This window comes from Candoia aspera, chromosome 2, assembly GCF_035149785.1.
Source record: "Candoia aspera isolate rCanAsp1 chromosome 2, rCanAsp1.hap2, whole genome shotgun sequence".
Classification (NCBI taxonomy): Eukaryota; Metazoa; Chordata; class Lepidosauria; order Squamata; family Boidae; genus Candoia; species Candoia aspera.
Window position 1 is genome coordinate 237886611 of NC_086154.1, and position 23502 is coordinate 237910112.

General features: G+C 38.4%; 1 protein-coding gene across 1 annotated transcript in view; it reads right to left on the minus strand.

Moving 5' to 3' along the window:
• The window catches only part of RNF180 (ring finger protein 180), a 38945-nt gene extending 15914 nt beyond the window's left edge, over positions 1-23031 (minus strand). Inside the window, 3 exon segments of the mRNA XM_063293159.1 lie at positions 20694-21557; positions 21560-21615; positions 22953-23031. Coding sequence (XP_063149229.1) covers positions 20694-21557; positions 21560-21615; positions 22953-23031 — 999 coding nt within the window.
• Positions 23032-23502: the final 471 nt, after the last annotated feature.

Genomic DNA, 23502 nt, shown 5'->3' on the forward strand with positions numbered 1-23502 from the left:
ATCATAGTATTCAGTCCAAGGCTGAGTACTCCTCAACATTTGCATTACGTTTTGGATAAAGAGGTGGACGGAATGTTTTCAAATTCGCAGGCAACATAATATTGTGTGGGATAGCTAATATTCTAGAAAACAGAAACAACATTCAAAACGATATTGATAAGTTACAGGAGTGGCTGAAAATACCAGAATGAAATTTAAATCATGACAAATGGAAACTTTTTCACAAAATCAAAAGTATTCAAATGGAATGGGTTTTGTAACAGTATATATGAAAAGGATCTTGGAGTTGTATTTTATCTCAATTAGACAAAGAGTCAGCAATGTGACAGAATTGCTAAAAAGCAAGGGCAAGTTTATGTTGAATCAATAAAGGTATAGTTTCTAAATCAGAGAAGTTAATTGTTTTACTTTTTTTGACATCTGCTTTAATAAGAACCCACCTTCAGTTCTTGATACGTTTTAAGAAAAAATATGAGAGAAACTGGAACAGGGTCAGAAATGCTTAAAGGTGACTAGAAGACTGTAAACTAAGTGCTATGAGAAAAGACTGAACTAATTGGGTATGTTTACCCTTCAATTTTCTTACTACTTGTGTTTCTTATTGCATTAATCTCTTTACCTCTTTGCAAGTTTATCATTTATATACATACTCTCAACTTTTCAATGAATATCCTTTTCAATTCCCTAGTGTTCAAAGCTTTTCCTAATCGGTTCCCATATTTTACTATCTATGCAAAGTAAACAGGCGTATGAGTTTGTTTTTGTACTGCAGTTGCCCTTGGAGGATGAGAGTCTAATAATAACAGCTTCTGGCAAGGTCTTCATAGCTTTATTTTCTATTCACCATGACTCAAAGCACCCTATATAGCATTGCTGCTCACTTAGCACTAAACACAAGGGGACAGGATCAGTTTATTAGCAAAAATGTAGATCTTAGGAAAGAAATGTCTGGAAGGAATATGTAAATGGGACATGTTTGAGAATCATAATTTAAATTCAAGTTAATATAATAATGATATTACTATATAATATTGTAATATAAATGAATCCAGCAATGCTGTTTCGCATGTACAATTGCCAAGCATGTATTTTCTATCATCTGTGCATTTGATTTCTGTTTTCTAAGTTCATAACTCTTATTCTATTTTAAATATTCTATATTTTCAACCTAATCCTGTTGAATATTATTTTTTGTCTTTTAGGGTATTAGTTCTCTTTTTCTTTTTTTATATAATTTTATTGAAAATTTTATACACAAGAATGACTAATACAAGCTAAAAAGAAAAGGGAAAAAGGAAAAAAAAACTAAAGATGCAGAAGGAAAAAGAGTAGAAGTGGCTTCCAATCTCCTTTACAGCACTTATAAGTACAATTATAAATTTTTATTTATTTATCAAATTTGTCACCGTCCATCTCTTCTTACCAGAGGGACTCTGGGCAGTTTAGAACGAAGTAATCGATAAAGCAATAAATATACAATATAATTAATATATAAAAATACGATATATAAAAATGTGATTACGACTAGACAATAAATATAAATAAAAATAAAATCCAAATGGCAGATGATCTAACTCAGTCCTTGTGTGTGATGAGCGCTCTAGGGCACTAGCCATCCCCAAACATGACGACTCCCCTCCCCGCCCCAAGCCAGGGAGCAGAGCCAGGTCTTCAGATAAATTGACCTCCTTCTCTAAAGTTTAATCATGACTCTCTTCTTTCTATAATCTATGCTATCTAATCATCAAAACCGTAAGTCATTAGTTCATTTTTTTTCTTTTTTACACAAAAAGTCCATAAGGGGTTTCCAGTCACCAATAAACATAGATACTGTCTTTCTTCTGATCCAACATGTCAGTCTGGCCATTTCAGTGAGTTCTGTCATCTTCACCAACCATTCCTCTGTCATAGGTATTGCCAAATTTTTCCATCTTTGTGCTTACAATAATCTCGCTGCAGTTATATATAAAAACAAGTTCCATGATTTTTTTCCCCCAATTGCTTATCCATCAGTCCCAAGAGGACAAGTTCTGGTTTCAGTTGAATATTAATCTTTAAAAGCCTCTAAATCACTGTATGTATCTGAACCCAAAATTTTCTACCTTTTTTGAACATCCACCAAGCATGATATAATGACCCTTCTTGTTGTTCACATTTCCAGCATAAACTTGAAGTACCTTCATACATTCTAGATAATTTTTCTGGTGTCATATACCAACGGTACATCATTTTATAAAAATTCTCTTTAAGATTATTTCAGTCCTTTCAACCATATATTTTCCCACTGTTCCATCTGTATATTATAACCAAAAATTCTGTTTCAAATTTGAAATAAAAGTTTATACATTTAAGCAATCACATGTTAATCATCTGTACCCAATTCTGTTTCAAAATCAATCTTATAATGTTCAATACCATGAATTCTTTTATCTACTTTAAATGTTTCTGACAACTGTAAATAAGAAAACCACTGACAACTATGTCCCTCTGCCATCAGTTGTTCTCTTGATTTTATATTCCCTTTGACAGAATTCTGGTATCTCATGGTATGTTAACCATTTGTGTTTGCCTATTATTTCTCATCTATAGAATGCTTCTTGTGCTGAGAGCCACAAAGGTATTTTCAGGCACAGCCTGGATCTGTATCTGTTCCATATTCTCAATTTGTCATAGTGATACCCAAATATTTTACTTTTTTTCTTAATCTTAAAACCTGTTTTCATCAGTTCTGTTTGATCCTCTATTTTCATGTTTTTGATAACATCTTTGTCTTGTCTTGTTAATCTTAAAACCTGCTAATGTACCAAATTCTTTTAATTTTCCCATTAATGTTTCAATTCCTGTTAAAGGCTCCTCCAAAACCAACACCAAAGTCATTAGCAAATGCCCTTAACTTGTAAGTTTTTTATTTGCAGAGAGTTTACGTGAACACTTAAAAACAGGACTGCCTATCTGGACCACTACTTCATTCTGCTGCGTTACACAGAGATGCAAGCTCATTGCAGTGAGACAGATTGTAGAAGAAACGTCACAGTGGAAGAACTATTTACTAGTGGAACTATCTTCAGAAGTCATAGGCTCTCCTTGGCTGGAGATATTTAAGCAAAGACTGGATCGTTATCTGTCATGGATGCAGTAGTTTCCTCTGCATTGTAGATTCTACATTAAACAGAAGTTGGACCACATACCCTCCAATGTATCATCCAACATGAAAAGTCTGAGGGTTGCATCTAACCAGCTCCAGCATGGACTATTTATTTAGCTAGAAGGCTGCAACTTCTGTGGGACCATTAACTAGTCTAGATTCATAGCTTTCAAATAAATCTTGGGAAAAGGGATTAGATTTCCTATATGGTCTTTTTGTGTCAATTATGCAGAACACGGGAGCGCAAAGATACAACATCTCCTGCATATAGTACATGTTTCTTGTACTCAGTAGCACACACTGCAGAGGACATCTGGCGATTCTGCATACTAGGGAGGTTTTGTGTCCTGGCTTATTTTTGACTGTTAATATTATGGAGCAAGGCAATTAAATATACCTAAGAATAATTATTTTTTTAAACTTAAATTTTACTACACGTTTCTTCTTTCCTCCAGGAGGTAATGGACTCCCCATCTTTATACTTATAAAAATTGGTGAGACAGATTAGGCTGAAAAATAGGGGCTGATCCAAAGTTACCAATGAAGAATCTGGGGCATTTGTTAGTCCACCTATCAGCAAAATGTTTGAGTGAGCAGTGCCTATGAATGAAAGCCTCTCTCCTGCCCCGACTTTTGCATCTTAGACAGTGGTTGTGTTCACATTACACATGACTAAAACTGTGGTTGGGCTTAGTATACATTTCATCTCCAATACTAATATTAGGTCATGCTTAGCATGTCCTGCAAATGTGTTAGGTGAGTTGATCTGTTTCTTTCTGCCATACAGTATGTGTGCTTACTGGTTTCTTGTTTGCTACGTTTTCTGTATTGGCATGTTGCATTCTATAGGAGGTGAAGTAAGAACTTGTTTTTGTATTTTGCATTGTTGTTCAATATGAAATAGCTTTATTTTAGTATGTGTGCACAAGTGAGGCAAACAAGTAATTCGACCTTCTTGAATTTGGTGCTCTTGAAACTACAATGCCATGGCCAATAGTTGTATGGGCTGGGGATTCTAGAAGCTGCACACTGATAGAGGCTGGGGAAGACTAATCTGCTATAATTTAAGTCACCTTCTCAAATGCACTTTAATAAAAGATGCAATTTCTATGTAACTGTTCATTTGCAAATAGGCAGTTTAAAATTTGAGGTTACGCTTTGCTGTTGGTCGATATTTATATATGCAAATAACACATAAATTATTCATTCATGCTATCATATGGTTAAAATGAAGATAGTGGGAGTCTGATAGAATGTGCATAGTCTTTCAAGAGATCAATTTAAAACTCACAGCTGCCAAATAAAGCTAAATTAATAATTTATTAGATCAATACAACAGCATTTAACCAAGTTTCAGACCAGGAGGCAAAATACTTTATACCTCTAACAAGCAATACGTGTTTAAAATGTGCCTCTTGTTCCTGTTTTTCAAAACAAGTATGCAAGACATACTAATCTAAAGTGATTTCTGACACACTAATTGTGTTGGTACTGGTGTTTAGTATATCTAATACGATCACATACTTTCATATATATTTTAACACCTTTCCTCCCTAAAAGGTGAGTACAATGGGGAATTATACATTGTCCTGGTCATATGAACATATTATAGTGTACAATATAGTATAAACAAACTACAGTAATAGTATAACATACCACATTGTATGATAAGTGCTGTTCCATTCTATCTTGCAGAGATGGACAACACACTAAATAAAAGTGTTTTACAAAAGAATTTTTGTGGACTCAGATTGTTTTGTGACATTATGCTATAAAAATTCAAGAACATGCTTCCTTTTTAAGAAATGCATATAATAACTCTTGCTGTGTTTGATTTTCCACTTTTAATTTTCTTCCCCATACGCCCATTCGCTTTTTGCGATTGCTCATTTTTAAATGTTGGCCTTCCTCACTTTCTATGAATGCAGCCTTCAATGTTCCACTCAACGGCAGTCTGTTGACCTTCTGCCTGAAAAGGGTTCTCCATTCCCTGCAAGAATGAGCTCTGTGCTTCTAATGAAATATTTGGCTATCACAGATGAGAAGGTTTTACCTTAAATATTTAAGTTTACAAGCTGAATAGCACCATGTGTTTATTTCTTAAAAGGTAAAGGTTGATTATCAGCCTGATTATTTACAGCTATGAAGAGGTGGAACTAGAAGAAATGTTGATAGCCACCAGTTCCAGCTTCTCATTATAGGGCACAATATTTGTTGTGGTCATATCTCAAATGATCCAGAACCTTAACTTCTGGAGTGCTCTTATCAGACACCAGCAACCTCTTGATGCTATTTGCCCAGAGTTCTGCCTGGATTTTTTTTTAAACAAAGGATTTTCTCTCCAAAAAAGGTGAGAGGCTTGGGTTTCTGATTCCGTACATGCTCCAAAACATGCCGCCCTCTTGAGTTTGTGTATTAAGAATATCTTAAATAGCTGTAAGAGTTAAATATCTAATACTAAAGCAAAGCAAGAAACAATATAAAGTCAACCCCCTTTCTCCTGCTTAGCATACTCTATTCATTAACTGGGGAAACAGGTAAATGCCTTCATTTGTGATGGCATGGAGTTATGCTACACTGAGCAAATGAGCCTGAACATGATGAAAAGAGAACATGCACTTGCACAGAAGATATGCAGGAAACAGTAGATGAAAGTAAATAGCCCTTTTTCTTTCTTGATCTCCATTTCACATTCTAGAAACTGGCTGACTTGGTCAGTCTTAGATATAGAAGAGATTATGCAATACAAAAAAGCCATTTGTAGCAAAATTAACATACTACATATGAACTTTCACAGGCAACAGATGTATCACATCAGATACATTCACTGCATTCCTGCATGATAAGGGTATCATATTTCTGAAATCCTGAATTGAAAGTTCAGAGTCCACTACAGTCTGTGTACAAACACCAGTCATCAGAATGTGTGCCCACTGCCATCAAAATTCTGATTACCTGCTGATTCTGGAAAAACTCAGAGATTGAGGCTGGGTAATTCAGCAAAAGCACAAAAAACTACAACTTCCTTTGAATTATTATTTGTTTTCCTTGAGAGCAGTTACTCCTTATAATGCCCACAATTCTCTCTCTCTCTCTCTTAAACTCTTCTGTACCTGGGATTCTTTGTCACTCATCATTAGAATCTATGCAAATAAACAGGTAGTCTATGTTGTGGTTAATACAGAAAATACTTCTGTTTAAAAATATGAGGCAGTCTTTAGAACTATTTTAATGAATCTACATATATTGTATGGATCATATATGCAGCAAGTTCATTTGCTTGCGAAGAACTTCATAATGCTTCAGTCAATAACTTTATGCAACAAAACTTCAAATTCCTTTTATTTTTCTTTTAATTCTCTGTAACAAAGCTTCTCTCTGTTATAGTGAGGGTCACTTTCCAACTCTGTAATGTAAATGCAGTGTTGTTGTTTATTCGTTTAGTCGCTTCCGACTCTTCGTGACTTCATGGACCAGCCCACGCCAGAGCTTCCTGTCGGTCGTCAACACCCCCAGCTCCCCCAGGGACAAGTCCGTCACCTCTAGAATATCATCCATCCATCTTGCCCTTGGTCGGTCCCTCTTCCTTTTGCCTTCCACTCTCCCTAGCATCAGCATCTTCTCCAGGGTGTCCTGTCTTCTCATGATGTGGCCAAAGTATTTCAGTTTTGCCTTTAATATCATTCCCTCAAGTGAGCAGTCTGGCTTTATTTCCTGGAGGATGGACTGGTTGGATCTTCTTGCAGTCCAAGGCACTCTCAGAATTTTCCTCCAACACCACAGTTCAAAAGCATCGATCTTCCTTCGCTCAGCCTTCCTTACGGTCCAGCTCTCGCAGCCATATGTTACTACAGGGAACACCATTGCTTTAACTATGCGGGCCTTTGTTGTCAGTGTGATGTCTCTGCTCTTAACTATTTTATCGAGATTTGTCATTGCTCTTCTCCCAAGGATTAAGCGTCTTCTGATTTCCTGACTGCAGTCAGCATCTGCAGTAATCTTTGCACCTAGGAATACAAAGTCTTTCACTGCTTCTACATTTTCTCCCTCTATTTGCCAGTTATCAATCAAGCTGGTTGCCATAATCTTGGTTTTTTTTGAGGTTTAGCTGCAAACCAGCTTTTGCACTTTCTTCTTTCACCTTCATCATAAGGCTCCTCAGTTCCTCTTCACTTTCAGCCATCAGAGTGGTGTCATCTGCATATCTGAGATTGTTAATGTTTCTTCCAGAGATTTTAACTCCAGCCTTGGATTCCTCAAGCCCAGCTTGTCGCATGATGTGTTCTGCATACAAGTTGAATAGGTAGGGTGAGAGTATACAGCCCTGCCGTACTCCTTTCCCAATCTTAAACCAGTCCGTTGTTCCGTGGTCTGTTTTTACTGTTGCTACTTGGTCGTTATACAGATTCTTCAGGGGGCAGACAAGATGACTTGGTATCCCCATACCACTAAGAACTTGCCACAATTTGTTATGGTCCACACAGTCAAAGGCTTTAGAATAGTCAATAAAACAGAAATAGATGTTTTTCTGAAACTCCCTGGCTTTTTCCATTATCCAGCGGATATTGGCAATTTGGTCCCTAGTTCCTCTGCCTTTTCTAAACCCAGCTTGTACATCTGGCAATTCTCGCTCCATGAACTGCTGAAGTCTACCTTGCAGGATCTCGAGCATTACCTTACTGGCATGTGAAATGAGTGCCACTGTTCCATAGTTTGAACATTCTTTAGTGTTTCCCTTTTTTGGTATGGGGATATAAGTTGATTTTTTCCAATCTGATGGCCATTCTTGTGTTTTCCAAATTTGCTGGCATATAGCATGCATTACCTTGACAGCATCACCTTGCAAGTTTTTGAACAGTTCAGCTGGGATGCCGTCGTCTCCTGCTGCCTTGTTATTAGCAATGCTTCTTAAGGCCCACTCAACCTCACTCTTCAGGATGTCTGGCTCTAGCTCACTGACCACACCGTCAAAGCTATCCCCGATATTGTTATCCTTCCTATACAGGTCTTCTGTATATTCTTGCCACCTTTTCTTGATCTCTTCTGCTTCTGTTAGGTTCTTGCCATCTTTGTTTTTGATCATACCCATTTTGGCCTGGAATTTACCTCCAATGTTTCTAATTTTCTGGAAGAGGTCTCTTGTCCTTCCTATTCTATTGTCTTCTTCCACTTCCGTGCATTGCTTGTTTAAAAATAATTCCTTATCTCTTCTGGCTAACCTCTGGAATTTTGCATTTAATTGGGCATATCTCCCCCTATCACTGTTGCCTTTTGCTTTCCTTCTTTCTTGGGCTACTTCTAGTGTCTCAGCAGACAGCCATTTTGCCTTCTTGGTTTTCTCTTTCTTTGGGATGTATTTTGTTGCCGCCTCCTGAACAATGCTGCCAACTTCTGTCCAGAGTTCTTCCAGGACCCTATCTACTAAGTCCAGTCCCTTAAATCTATTCTTCACCTCCACTGCATATTCCTTAGGAATATTAGTGAGCTCATATCTAGCTGATCTGTGGGTCTTCCCTAATCTCTTTAGTCTGATCCTAAATTGTGCAAGAAGAAGTTCGTGATCTGAACTACAGTCAGCTCCAGGCCTTGTTTTTACTGACTGTACAGATGTCCGCCACCTTTGGCTGCAAAGGATGTAATCAATCTGATTTCGGTGTTGTCCATCTGGTGAAGTCCATGTATAAAGCCATCTCTTAGGTTGTTGGAAGAGAGTGTTTGTTATGCAAAGTGAATTGTCTTGGCAAAATTCTATCAGCCTACGTCCTGCTTCGTTTTGTTCTCCCAGGCCATACTTACCTGTAATTCGAGGTGTCATTTGACTGCCCACCTTAGCATTCCAGTCTCCTGTGATGAAAATAACATCTCTTTTAGGCGTGTTGTCCAGTAGGTGCTGCAGATCCTCATAGAACTGCTCTATTTCAGCTTCTTCAGCATTTGTGGTTGGGGCGTATATTTGGATCACTGTGATGTTAGATGGCTTGCCCTGAATTCGAATTGAGATCATTCTGTCGTTTTTTGGGTTGTATCCAAGCACTGCTTTAGCCACTTTACTATTAATTAGGAAGGCTACTCCATTTCTTCTGTGGTCCTCTTGTCCACAGTAGTAGATCTGGTGGTCATTTGATGTGAAGTGGCCCATTCCAGTCCATTTCAGTTCACTTGACGCCCAGGATGTCTATCTTTAATCTTGACATCTCACCAATAACCACATCCAATTTGCCCTGGCTCATAGATCTTACATTCCAGGTTCCAATGGTGTGTTGATCCTTAGAACATCGGATTCGCCGTTCACCACCAGCACCGTCGGCCGCTAGCCGTCCTTTCGGCTTTGAGCTAGCTGCGTCATCACGTCTGGGGCTAGTTGAGCTCATCCTCCCCAGTAGCATTTTGACCATCTTCCGACCTGGGGGTCTCATCTTCCGATGGTATACCGACATATCTCTGGTTGTACTGATCCATTTAGTTTTCACGGCAAGAATACTGGGGTGGGTTGCCATTACCTTCCCCAGGGATCGCATTTAGTCTGACCTCTCTGTCATGATCTTCCCATCTTGGGTGGCCCTTCACGGTTTAGCTCATGGCATCATTGAGGTGCTCAAGCTCCAGCACCACGACAAGGTAACAATCCTTTGCTGAAGGTAAATGCAATATCTCAATTTATTCTTGAATATACCATTCATTCCAAGGCAGCTATATGAATTTCCCATTTCAAAATTCCATTTAGCATACATACTATTCAAGAATGTTGGCAGATGACTCTTCCTTTTGCACTGACATTAATAGTTTTTGTGCATCCCTTGCCATCTCCTTCATTTACTAAATCTTTACCCTCCTGTAGCAGTTGATTAGCAAATGAATCTTGGATAACCTTTAAACAAGACATATTTCTGGTGTTTTCATAGTTTCAGATGTCTTAATGAATCTTATTGTCACTGGAATTACACCATTCTTTGCTATATAAATTCAGTGTCCAGCACACACAAAAACGTGGCCATTGTGTATTTTCAAATCCTACATCCATCAAAAAATATGTTAGCATAGAATATCTGATCAACACAGACTAGCCTTACATAATAGATGACAGTTGTATTTTTTTTTAAAAAAGGATGAACTCATCAACTAAATACATCAAAATGCAAACGTAACAAAGATCCATTAACTATTGGCAGGGCAATCATTTGAGCACAGGTGAAAGAGTCTAAAGTAGTAGAAGTAGGACTGATAGATTTTTCTTACTTTCCAGCTCTTTTTTCCCTACATTTTTGCTTTGTAGTTTCCTTTTCGAGCTGGGATGATCAGAACATCATATTCCAAGCATAGCTATATCTTACATTTCATTATAATGACACATTCACTTGCAACCCCTTTCCTTTTTTTTAAATCCAAGCAGATAAATGTCATGAAAATGAATTTGGAAACTGCATGGCAGGAATCAGGACTGCTTTCCTATCATTTATCTTACTAACAATTGCACGAACTCTTGTAACTGCAATTATAGCACTGCTGTAATTATCTGTACAGCAGAACCCATTATCACTGTTTGGTGGGGAAATGTACTTACTAATTGTGCATCCCTTGTCGTTTTAATAAGCGACACTGTCATGGGCCACATGTTTTTGTAAGCCACCATTTCAAGGAAAACAAACATTACGCGCACACACAACACACACCTGTGAACTGAATAATATAGTTCATTATATTGTGATAGTACCACTGAAAAAGCACCAACATCTTATTTCAAATGAGGGTAGGCCTCTGCCATACTGATACTTTATTTCAGTTATTTGGGCTCCTACATATGTTTTCCTTTTAGATAAATTTTACAGGTAACAGGTAGCAGAAATCAGTATGTACTTTCCTATACATTAGTTTCTGTAACTATGAGTAAAATATTGTGTAAGGTACAATAATGGCCGAATTTCAAAATCAGACAGTCTCTTTTTTGGCCTTGCTTATACATAGCCACAGGGAACTTTAAAGCCATATTGGAACTACATTTAACCATCATTTAAATAGTGTTTCACTGTTGTAAATCCAAATAATTTTATTAATGACATTTTCCATTCTCTATTTATTATCAATTTAGTAATAATTGTACTTTTGCCTGGTATAAATTCATTAATAATTTCTATACAGAAGAAAACAAAACTAGAGTAGAATTAAAGTAGTAAATCAGAATTTAAATAAATGCCACAGTTAGCAGCACTTAATCAACCAGGTCTTGCCTAATCAGTACTTGGATGGCATATCATCAGAAAACACCTAGGCTGTAGGCAAGACTAAAGCACATCTATAACATTTTAAGAAACCTCCATTGACTTGTCCATATCGTCAGCAGAAGTTGAGCTTGACTTTAAGGGAGACTTTACGTTTTTCTAGCCAGTGCAGATAAAAGTTTTTAATAAGGACCTTGTTTTAAGTTCCACCAGTATCATGATACACACACACACACACACACACACACACACTAGACACACACATGTGTTGACTCCTGGTGACTGCCTGGACAAGCCCCTGCAGTTTTCTTGGCAAGATTTTGGAAGTGGTTTGCCATTGCCTCCTTCCCAAGGCTGAGAGCGCTGGCTTTGTACCTAAGATGGGACTAGAACTCAGTCTCCTGGTTTCTAGCCTGGTGCCTTAAACACTACACCAAACTGGTTCTCTCTCTATATATATATATATACATACTACCCAGCTGATAAAATGGAAATAATGCTGCTGTTGCATAGGCTCACTGAAGTCAGGTATAATTAACAGCACAAAATGCATACATGTTCATACAGACACCAAATAGGACCAGGATCATAACTGATGATTATTTTAAACAATAATTATATGTGCAACAATAGTCATAATGGCCTATACTGCACATATAGTTAAGCTGAATTAAGTGGGGACTAACATCATTCTATACCAAAACCAAATGGCATTATGATGTAGTGTAATATACAGCAAGTCCCCGGTTTAAGAATGTTTGGTTTACGGATGACTCCTAGTTAAGAATGGACAGCCATAAAGATTATATTAAAAATCTGAGGTAAGTACAATGTTTCAGGTTAAATACACAATACCACTTTGTGTATTATTATGTTTAAAATGTTTTACTGTATTTGGAAGTGTTTGTTTTATATGCATAGAAAGGTAAAATATATACTATATACTAAGACAAACATTTGACTAATTGATGTTAAATAACTGACAATAATCTACTAATTACTATCTTGTCTTTTCTTCTCTTGGATATAAAAAACCTGTCTTTGTGGAACTGGTCTTCAGCCTTGAATAGCTTAGTTTCAAATATCACTTCAAGATAAAGTTTACTTTCCCCAAACTGTGCTATAATGACATATTAAACACTGTAACTTATACCTCCTGAAATCTAAATTCTACAGAATAAAACTTCAGCTTTATACCTCCTCACCTGAGTGTAACTCAGTGAACTTACTGAATAGTAGACAAGTTTATACCTGTGGAATTTTTAAGGATTCTGATAGAAAACTAGTCATTCTTTACTCTCTAACCATCTGAACCTATGCTATTGCTGCAAGAAACACTTGGTTGCATTTTAAAATGACACTAAATGGCTCTTAGGGACGCGGTGGCGCTGCGGGTTAAACCATTGCGCTGCTGAGCTTGCCGATCGGAAGGTCAGCGGTTCGAATCCGCGTGACGGGGTGAGCTCCCGTTGCTCGTCCCAGCTCCTGCTCACCTAGCAGTTCGAAAACATGCAAATGTGAGTAGATCAATAGGTACTGCTTCGGCGGGAAGGTAACGGCGTTCCGTGAGTCATGCTGGCCACATGACCAGGAAGTGTCCCTAGGGACAACGCCGGCTCTAAGGCTTAGAAACGGAGATGAGCACCGCCCCCTAGAGTCGGACACGACTGGACTTTACGTCGAGGGAAACCTTTACCTTTACCTTAAATGGCTCTTAGGTTCAAGTCCCACAGAACAAGCAATATCTGTAAGAATGTAACAAATATTTATTTTCCCTCTAATAGCTTGGAGTTGAATCCCTGGGAATGTTACAATGGATTCTGAGGGAGCCAACATACTACAACTGCTACTCTTGGTGATTTGGACTAGAGCCAAAACTGGCTGTTTCTCATCATACCCTGTGCTTTTGTGGTCACCCCGAGGCAAACTTTTAAAGTCAGCTGATTTCCTTAGATATCACTTTACTTTCTCAGTTGTGAGGTTTCCGCCAACCTCTGACTCAGAAAATGAAACCTTTCTGAGTCAGAAGGGAAAACAGAAACTTACCAGGCAGAAACCAGGAAAGCAAAACCCAGAAATGACTCAGCAGCGCAGGAAAAGTCGCAGAAGCTGATTGGCCAGTCTTCAGAGAATTTGAATCCTCCAATCAGTGCACGTGAATGACGTGCAGAAAAGTGCGCGAAGGAGAAAGCAGCCTGATTGGCTGCAGAAGGGAATAGGCATGCAAAGGATCAGCATAAAAGGCAGACGCGTGAAGAGCAAGCTGCTGGAGACAACCAATCCTTCAAGCTCGCAGTTCCAGCAGAAGAATCCTTACCCACATCGGAAACCTCAACCGTAGCTGGAGGGGAATCAGTGCCAGTGTTTCCTAGGACACCCAGCAACCTCAGCCTTGCGTCCAGCTTTGGACCTCTTCGTCATTATTGTGTGCATTCCAGATGCACTTCCAGCCTTGCTTCGAGCTTCTGGCCGCATTGAGCCCAGCTTCATCATGCTTCAAGTCCTCAGCCTTGCCCAGGATCTCCAGTTCAGCCTTATCGGGCTTCCAACACCCAGCCTTGTTCCGAGTCTCCAGTACAGCTTCATTGTGCTTGCGATCTCCAGCCTTGCCTTGGATCTCCAGTCCAGCCTAGCTGCATCCCAGTTGCCCAAAGTTGTTCAGGAACTTCAGATCTATCTTGTTGTAAATCAGGTTTTCAACCTAGTTTAGAACCTATGTTCCAGTCCAGCCATGTTTCAAGCTCTTCGCCTAGTCAAGAACCTCCAGTCCAGCCTAGTTGTGTGCCAAGCTTCCAGTCCAGCCCGAAATCACCAGCCAAGTCCAGCTCCCATCAGCGAATCCTGCTCTGCTGTTTTACCACAGTCTCCTCCTGCAACCTTGCTGGTTTCCCCATTATTACCCAGTTGGTCTTTATCGGAACCAGCCTACCTCTCGACCATAAGGACTTACTTATTGTAAATAGTTATTTAATAAAGAGTGGTTTTGATAATAAACCTGCCTGGCTGCCTCATAGTCTGAACAAGACATCAGTATCTTCATTCTGCTTCCCCATTCAAGAGAATGCCTTTCCAGAGAAGGTAGTGGCCGATATTCTCTGCTTCTTTCTAACAATGACAGTGGTTTCTGGATTGAATCTTTACGTTCTGGGTTGCTTCTTTGCATTATAGTTAGAAAATTCTTTGAGTAATAGATTTTTGCAATATTGTACACATTCTAGAGCATTTCATCAAATAAAATAAGTACTAATTCTTTCTAACTTTGTAGAAGGAAACCAAGGGGTTTGCCAAACTTCCCATTTAGCCTTTGCAGTGTGCAGTAAATGAGAAGGTAAAGCACATGTATGCTGCAGCTTCAATGACTGGGAAATCTGTGTTACTGACCAAGTTTGATACCAATAAGGGTTTGGGACATAGAATATTTTCATAGCTCCAAAAGCGTTTCTGAGCACAAGTTTTCAATAAAAAAAATAACTCTCATTGAAAACAATGTAAATCATCTAAATCATAGGAACAAAGAAAAATAGGAGAATAGAGCTTCTGTTTTATATCTTCTGTAAAACTCAGCCAATGACTAGATGCTGATGGGATTTTCTGACATTGATTTTTAAGAAAAAGGAATGCAATTCCTTGGCTAAGAAACTACACATACTTATCACCAGCATTTTGAAAATGAATGGAATAAAATCAGTCACAACAGACAATTTATTGTACAAAAGTTAGCAGATGTTTCATTTCAGCACTGAGCATAAGCATTATGATGTTTAAAATCTGCAGCAACTGGATGAAATAGTGTTACAAATTTAATTTATAAAACATTTTGGGCATAATATAGCGTGTGACATTTATTTGTTAAAGTTTACAATCTTTTGTTGCTTGGTAGCTAGAGGAAATTTGGTGCCCCCTGCTGTTGGGAAAAAACCCACACTTCTATTATTATATATCTGCTTGAGAATTCCTTTATACAAAAAGACTTAGCAACCAAACAGAAAAGAAAATGTTGTAATACAGAAATACAATTAACTTATAATGTGCTGGCTTGCTACATAATAAATGGCAGCATACCCTACTTGTTGAAAGAACAGTATGCACTTATTAAGTATAAAATATGTGGGATTACCTTTTTAAAAAAATAGCTCTTACATTCAAGAGACAGAAGTAACTAACATTATGTGTTAACTTGCCAGAGGGATTTTTAGAATGGGAATTTCAGTTTGGACTATTAACATGAAAACTGACAGGAATGTTGATGCAACTATGCATGTCTTCATATTTAAAAAAATTACAACTTTTTAATGTACATAGTGAATTATATTGATGGTTTAGCTAATAGGAAAAAAGGATGAATAGAATAAATTGAATGCTGCAGCAAACTGCACAGGAGCCAATTTCAACATGATAAAAGACGAGGGCTGCACATGATCCCAGGAAACAATGCAGCTGGTTTAAGAAGTTGCTGACAGATGCTATGTGCATTCTGAAGCACTCTTTTTCCTTTGAATGGAAGTGCTGGACAGCCCCAGTGTAAGTGCTCTATGATAGGTGGGATGGAACACAAGGCGTATCTATTCTGTGAACTATTCATAACCTCTTATCATCCTTGTATCCTTCACTGCTGCAGCCTCTGAATCAAGTGGGCAGAATGAAAAGAGCAGCACTGCACTGTCAGGATGTTTGTATGCATGTCATGATACTGCAAGCCCGTATGAAAGGGACATAATTTATGCTGTGAGACTGTGATGCTATCTTCATCATTTTGACAAAACTAGGAAGCTTCTGCAGACGTTCATGCTTCTTTAATTTTTTTAATTCCCACAGTCTTTTATCATAAACAATCAAATCAATCATCTTTTTCATTCATTCCTTTTTCATTTGCATACACAAATAGACTTATGCTTACACCCTGCATTTGAAACAGACAGACCTTTTTCTAAGCAGATATTCATCAATCGTGATTTTCATTCATTTTGGGGTCTCCAATAATTTTTTCTGTACTGCCTCATCTTATACCCATTCATACATACATGTTACCTAGCTTTCCCCCAGATTGCATACATTAATAAATTTGTATATTTTTTCTCAAAATATATCTCACCATTAGTACCATTCACTGGAAAGCAAGATGCATTTATCACAACCTATGGATTTCAAATTTACAGTGCTTTTTTAAAAATCTAGATGACAACTGTTAATACAGTTTAGCCCTTTCATTCATAATTAAACCTACACTTTCATTTCTGCACCTCCACTCTACCAGATCAACTGCCCTTCTTCTTTCTATTATATTCTTCTTAGTTTCACAAAATTACAACTTCCCCTCCCATCCTGCTCTTTACCATGGAGACCTCTTAATTTACAAGTTGCAGTCTTCCATGTGCTATCATCTTCAATAGATGGCCCCATGAATACTGACCTCTATTATCATCATTGCTTTGGACAGAAAAAGCATTCATGTAATCCTTTTGTAGTAAGATAAAGGAAGAATAGACCATATTACCAGCCTTAGTTGTACTCATGCCACATGCAGCATTCCATGATAAGAACACAATACGAATGAGAACATAGTTCATCTTTTAATTAGGAAGAGATTTTATTTAAAGTTTTAATAACAGTTACTCTGGGAATGTTAAAAATGTTGGCTAGCCATGATGAAATTCAACATGAGAATGACATATTTAATGGCAACTGAAGGTTACTGAAAAATGCACATAAATCTTTCCTAGAAAACAGTAATGATATTTTAGCATTCAGTGTATTTGTTCAAGAAGGCAGATAAACTAAAATAACTTATCTTACATGAGCAAAAAGCATTGCTTAGCTTCTGGGTACTTAGAGGAATGTCTCTCCTGGCAAGATTCAAGCCTCTTAAGTTGTTCTAAGAACGGAATGCTGAAAGACCCCATTCCACACAAAGTGAAGGGGTTGTGGGCCACATGATTCTTCTTGTTTGGATGGTCCCACACTTTGTTGCACTTTGCCTCCTGAAATGTAAAGTGCCCCTGACCTCTTGACCTCCAGGAAGACCCGGATTAGTGTGTGTAGTCAAGGATTTTTACTTGTATTTTATTCTACATAGAAATAATTAAAAATAGGCAAACATTTCTTCTGTATGGTTCTCATAAGAACAGTGAGCATATGTACATGGTAAGACCTAGAGGCTAAGGTCTGAGGCCACATAGCTCATCCTTATCCCTCAAATGAGCAGTTACATATATCACCTTTACTTCTACAGATCTTTTTGTTAAATGCTAGTTAGCAGTTCAGAATTTCACAACAGTTATGACAATTATAGATCTGTTCTAAATAGTCACCTGTGCCACCCAGCATGGCTTTGGTCAAGCAAGGCACTCATATAACACTTTCTTAGTAACCAACCATAGGTACCTGCTACTATGTCACACAGAACAACAAAAAATGTTGGAATGTACAATGGGATGTCATAGTGCCAACTCTGGCCTTTCATACTTGCACCCTGATGTGGGACACTAATACACAAACCACAGTTTTTTGTGTCATGATGTTTTTGATGGCATGTTTTGTCACTTGCCTCCCCTTGCATATGTAAGAGTCCAATACAAATTGCTGACCAGGAGAGTGGTCATCTAAATGTTGGAAAGTTTACAGCTGTTCTGTTGTCACTGACAGATCACTTGTCTTGCAGCAATTATTCTTCGCTACAGGTGCAGGGGACCTATTATATGGCCTATTCTATAGTGGTCTTGAGGACTTTCTAACTAGTAGGGTGGTTGACATGACCTTTCTTGACCATTCAGCCTTTAGTATATACCCAAGCTGAGAACAATGAAGGAAGTTGGAGGGCAACTGGAATGCAGAGGAAAATGATTAGACAGAACACAGGTAAGAATTCATTACTAAGTCTATTCTGTGGTGATTATGCAGCTGAAAAGCCATTTTTTTTCCCTTCAGCATTGTTTTTTATGAGGCTTGGAACAAACAAGTTAAAACTGAAAGAGCAAATAAGATTCTTGGTAGCTTGTTGTAGTGTTTGCACAACACCGGACAACATGAATTAGCACTTCAGTCTGTATAACTGTTCAGAGCACTGTCCAGAGAATTTTCAATAACTTTTCATTTTAAGGCCTCATAACATACAGGCAGTCCTCGACTTATGAACACAATTGGGACTGGAATTTTTGTCACTAAGCAATGCAGTCATAAAGCGCAATGTCATGTGACTGCATTGCTTAGCGATGGCAATCCCTGTAGTCCCTGTTGCTGTTGTAACCTCAAGACATGAGGGTCGTTAAGCAGGAAGAGGCAGGAGTCCCAGGTAAGGAGCATGGGGCTGCTGCAGGGGATGGAGGAGGCCTGGGAGGGCCAGTGCAGGCCTTACACAAGTTGGGGGAGGGGGGTACTGCAGTGCGGTGCAAGCTCAGGAAGGCCGGGGAAAGAATACCCTGCAGTTCAGGGGCTTCTTGGCATGCTACAGCTTTGGGGTTGCAAACTTTTTGCAGCCCCAGAGCTGTGGTGCTCCAGGAAGCCCCCTTGTACCGCGCTGCTGAGCCGGGCTGGGGCTGGACTTTGCATGGAGCAAAGGGGCTTCCTGGTGTGCTGTGGCTCTGGGGCTTTTTGCAGCCACAGAGCTGTGAGATGCCAGGAAGTCCCTTTGTGCCACACAAAGCCCAGCCCCAGCCCAGTCCAGCAGTGTGGCACATAGCTGCCATGCCCTGGGAAGTCCCAGCCCCCCCCCCCGCCCAGTCCCAGCTGCCCTTGCCATCCTGCACTCTGAGGCCCCTGCTGCCTGTGCCCTACCACCCCAGCTGACCTTCACTGTCTTCTTGCTCCTGGTGCTGATGAGGCGTGCCTACCCTGGCCCTTTGTGAGGCAGCTGCTGGCCATGTGAGGCCATCTTCCCTAGATCTCATGAGGCAAGCACTGTGCGTGATCTTGGGGAAAAAGCCTAGTGTGGCCAGCAGCTGCCTCATGAAGGGCCAGGCTGGGCATGCTTGGTCAGCAGTGGGAGGAAGAAGACAGCGAAGGTCAGCTAGGGCAGCAGGGGCCACAGAATTCAGGGGGCCAAAAGGGCATAGATGGGTGGGAGATAGGTGGAGTTGAAGCACCCCTATGGTCATTAAATGCGGGCAGGCTGCCAAGCACCAGAATTTTGATCACATGACCACAGGGGCACTGCAGTGGCCATAACTTCAGGTACCGGTCATAAATCCCTTTGTTCAGCACTGCTGTAACTTTGAACGGTCACTGAACGAATGGTCATAAGTTGAGGATTACCTGTAGACAAAATACTAGGTAGTATATCACATGTTTGCTCTGTGTCCTTTCTAGCTTATTAATACTATATTTAGTAGGAAAGGTGTGCTCAGCTGAGTCCAACAGTTTATAAATTTATTCTACAACAAAGGATGGTCTCAGTAGAGGGAGTAAGACAATAAGAGCAGTCATTGGACTCTTAAAAAGCTGATTAATTATAGTTTAGTACCCAACATTCCTTTGGCAGGTTGCTCGGTCAGGTTGCTCAGTCGAGTGATAGTTTATCAGATTCTTGGATGAAAAAGATTTTCTCTGTCCATTACAATTGGGGTTATCTCTGATTCTGAAATTAAACCTGTGTAGGATGATCTCTGCGGGGGAAGAGATGGAGAGAATATCTAGCTGTTTTTTCCTGGAAGCAGGCCTTCCCTGAGTGGTGCTTAGTGTTGAAAGGTTCCCTTCTGAATCATGACCAATGCCTACAATGTTATCTTTTCAACATCTATTTTACTCTCCCAGGCCTTTAAATTTCATTTTTAATGAACATGCTAATATTATGCTACATTGGAATTTTTCTAATTTTATTTCTGCTTTTGTTGCCACTGTATCAAGTTCAACTCCTAGTGACTCCATGGACAAGGGCTTGTCATCTCAACTTGTCTCTGTTCTCCAAGGACAGTCCTGTAATCTCTTTGATACTGTCCATCCATTTTATTCATTATTATGTCCTCTTGTATTTACAGTTGTTATTTGTTGAATATTTTAACTCACTTTTACATTTTAATCACAATTTCAAAATGTTTATAAGTACACTGAGAATACTTTGTCTGAAAGAAAGCATTTACATTTCAAAATAGATCCTCAAATATAAATATGATACTGAATGTATATTTCATGATGTGTATAGACTACTGCCCTACAAAACAATGCTGGAAATATGGAAAATAAAATTGAAATAAATAGTTGTAAAGTATGATAGGTTATTTTTAAGTTTAGAAGCTCCAAGGAAACTTTCAGAAATAATTTCACAATACACCAAAGCTCTACTTAGGAATCATAGAAAAAATCATCATCTAATATAGTCTATAAATTGTTTTAATACATACCTGGTCTTGCCACCTATGTTTTCTCCCCAAACTGTTCAACTGGCTTCTTTTTCTCTTGCACAACTCTTGATCAATAGTTGTGAAGAGCTGAAGAAGACTGAAAGGTGTGATGTGTGGTTGCACAATATTTTCTTTTACAATATTATCTGATGAAGGTAAGAACAGCTGTTGATCAGTAGCAGCACTCTCAAGATAGCTGTTTGAAGCTTTCCAAACAGGATTAAACCCAGTTTCTCCCTGTGCTGATATCCTGTAAGAAGTAACTGAAAAATTCTTTGAAAGCTCAGTAGTATCTGATTCAAGTTGGAACTCAAAATAATTACATATTTTGTTGGATTTCAATGGTAAGCAACCTTTTGAGTTAAAATGCTGTGTTTCATGTTGCCTAGAGAAAACAGGTCTCTCAGTTGTGGATATTCCATATAAAGTAGGTAGCAAGACAAGCCTCTTTCTCAAACTCTGTGGTATTCTATGAAAAGCTTTTACACTGTATCCGTCATTCAGAGCCAGTGAAGCCGAAATATTTGTTTTTAGGTTAGACACTTTGAAGCATAGTTTTTTATTATTCATCTCAAAGTTAGCTGATCTCACCTCTAGGCAAAGTGCCTCCATTAATCTTCCAGTATTGTCATTACTTTTAGCCAGATAGGGAACACTCTGATTTTCAGCTCTCAGAATTCCACTTGTAGCACTCTCATGTATTTCTTTTCTAGAATCAAAATGGCACTTACAATGTGACAAGTGCTTTAGTTGTGATTTTCATAATCTAACTGTAGTAACTATCTGGCAGCCAGTTTGTCTTTTGCAAAGGTATATATTTGTAAATTGTCCACATAAGCATGCTGTATTACTGATAAAGTTACACATTCTCCAAGACAAGCCTCACAGAATGGGCAGTTCAATTTTCCTGTTGTCCATTTGCCTATGGGAGAAAATAAGCCATTAATTCTTCATAATTCATGAGATAAGAAAGGTCAAGAAGTCAGTTTTCTCCCATAAAATAGGAAAGACTATATATACTTCTCATGTTATAACTGAAAAAAGCAAATAATCAAATAACAAAAGTAATCAAATAACAAATGACAAAAGGCAAAACCTAATATTTCTGAAAAAGTTCCCTGAGATAAATACATCTTGGAAATGTTCCAATGTTAAAGTTCCATTGTAAACATTTTAAAATATCCTCTGATACTACTAAACACTCTGGTTTTATATTTATACTAGCCACTGAGTATTTTTGAACGTTAAGCAGTCTTCAAACATTTTAAAAATTATAATACTATGTGAAGTTAAACTTACCTGACAAATAAGCTTACTGAACTCTGGAGTCAAGGTCCATACCAAAAGTGGTTAGCTTATGAACTTTTTATTGTTTTCATTGAGGTACTGCAGGCACAGAACCATCTGCTGCTGTTGGTGATAAAATGGGCATTGTATGGAGACAGTTAAGAAAATGTTTAATCGAGTCCAAATACCCATCATGACAATCAGAAGCAGTATAATGGTTTCAGTGCAAGAGGACTAATGTATTTAGGAAGCAACTTTTTCATTTGTAATGTATTTGTATTGGGGGCCTAATTCAAAGTAGTGCTTATTACCTTTAAAGCCTCCGATGGCACAACTCTGGGATATAACAGACAATGCCTTGCTAAAATGGAACCTGTCCAACCAGTCTGGTCATCAAGACAGGGCCTAATGCAGGTCCCTCTCCTTGTGAGGTACATAGAGCATGGACAAGGCAACAAACCTCCTTAGTGGCAATCCCCAATTTATGAAACACTCTCCCTGTAGAGCAGTGTCTCTCAACCTTGGCAACTTTCAGACATGTGGACTTCACCTCTCAGAATTCTGGAAGGTGAAGTCCGCACACCTTAAAGTTGCTAAGGCTGAGAAACACTGCTATAGAGGTATAGATGGCCACATTCCTACTAGCATTTTGCAAACAAGCTAAAGCAGTTTTCTTCCAGCATGTGTTTGGCCCTTGGATTAAATTAGCTTAATTTTAAGGATGGCTATGTTTTTATTAATGGCTTTAAATCATATTATGTTAACTAATTATGTTGAGCTTTTTTTGTTTTGTTTTATTTTGTTTTGACTTTTGCGTAGGACTTCCTTATATTCTACCCAGAGTCCATTAGGACTGGGTGGTTTATAACTATTGTTAAATAAATATATAAATTGTAGCAAGATAAAGACTGCAGTGTTAATCATCTGCAAGGTAGATTTTCCCATTTTGAAGTAGCGTTATCCTATACTTACTTTCTGAAATACGTTGTACAGTCAGTTTCTTGTGAATTATAGCTTTGAATACCCTCCCATTTTGGAGTTCTTGTGACATGTACAGACATACAAGGAAGTCTGTGATTGATGAGAATGAGAATATGTAGCAATGGATCATTATCAAATACAATTCCATGATCCATAGGGAATACATTCTCTTAGGCAGAGACTATAAATTTAAAAGTCTTTTTAAAAATAAAATAGAGATGCTCCTTAAGACACCAGTAGAGCTAATGTTTATAAGATTGTATGGAAAATACAAGGAACACAAGATGTGCAAGTTTAGATTTCACTGAAGAATAAAAAAGAATTTAAGACAGAGGTATACAATATATTGCTGGCTGTAGGCCACATTTAACATTCAGAAGGGGTCCAAGGATCACAGTGGGCAAAGTGATAGTGAAATCTACAGAATCTGGGTGTTAAATTTTGTTTTGCTGGATCTGGAGGCAAAGCTCTGAGGTCTACCCTCAGGTTTTGGGGCTGTTTAATTCTGGATTAAGTTTCATGTTCTCCTGAATTTCCTCTT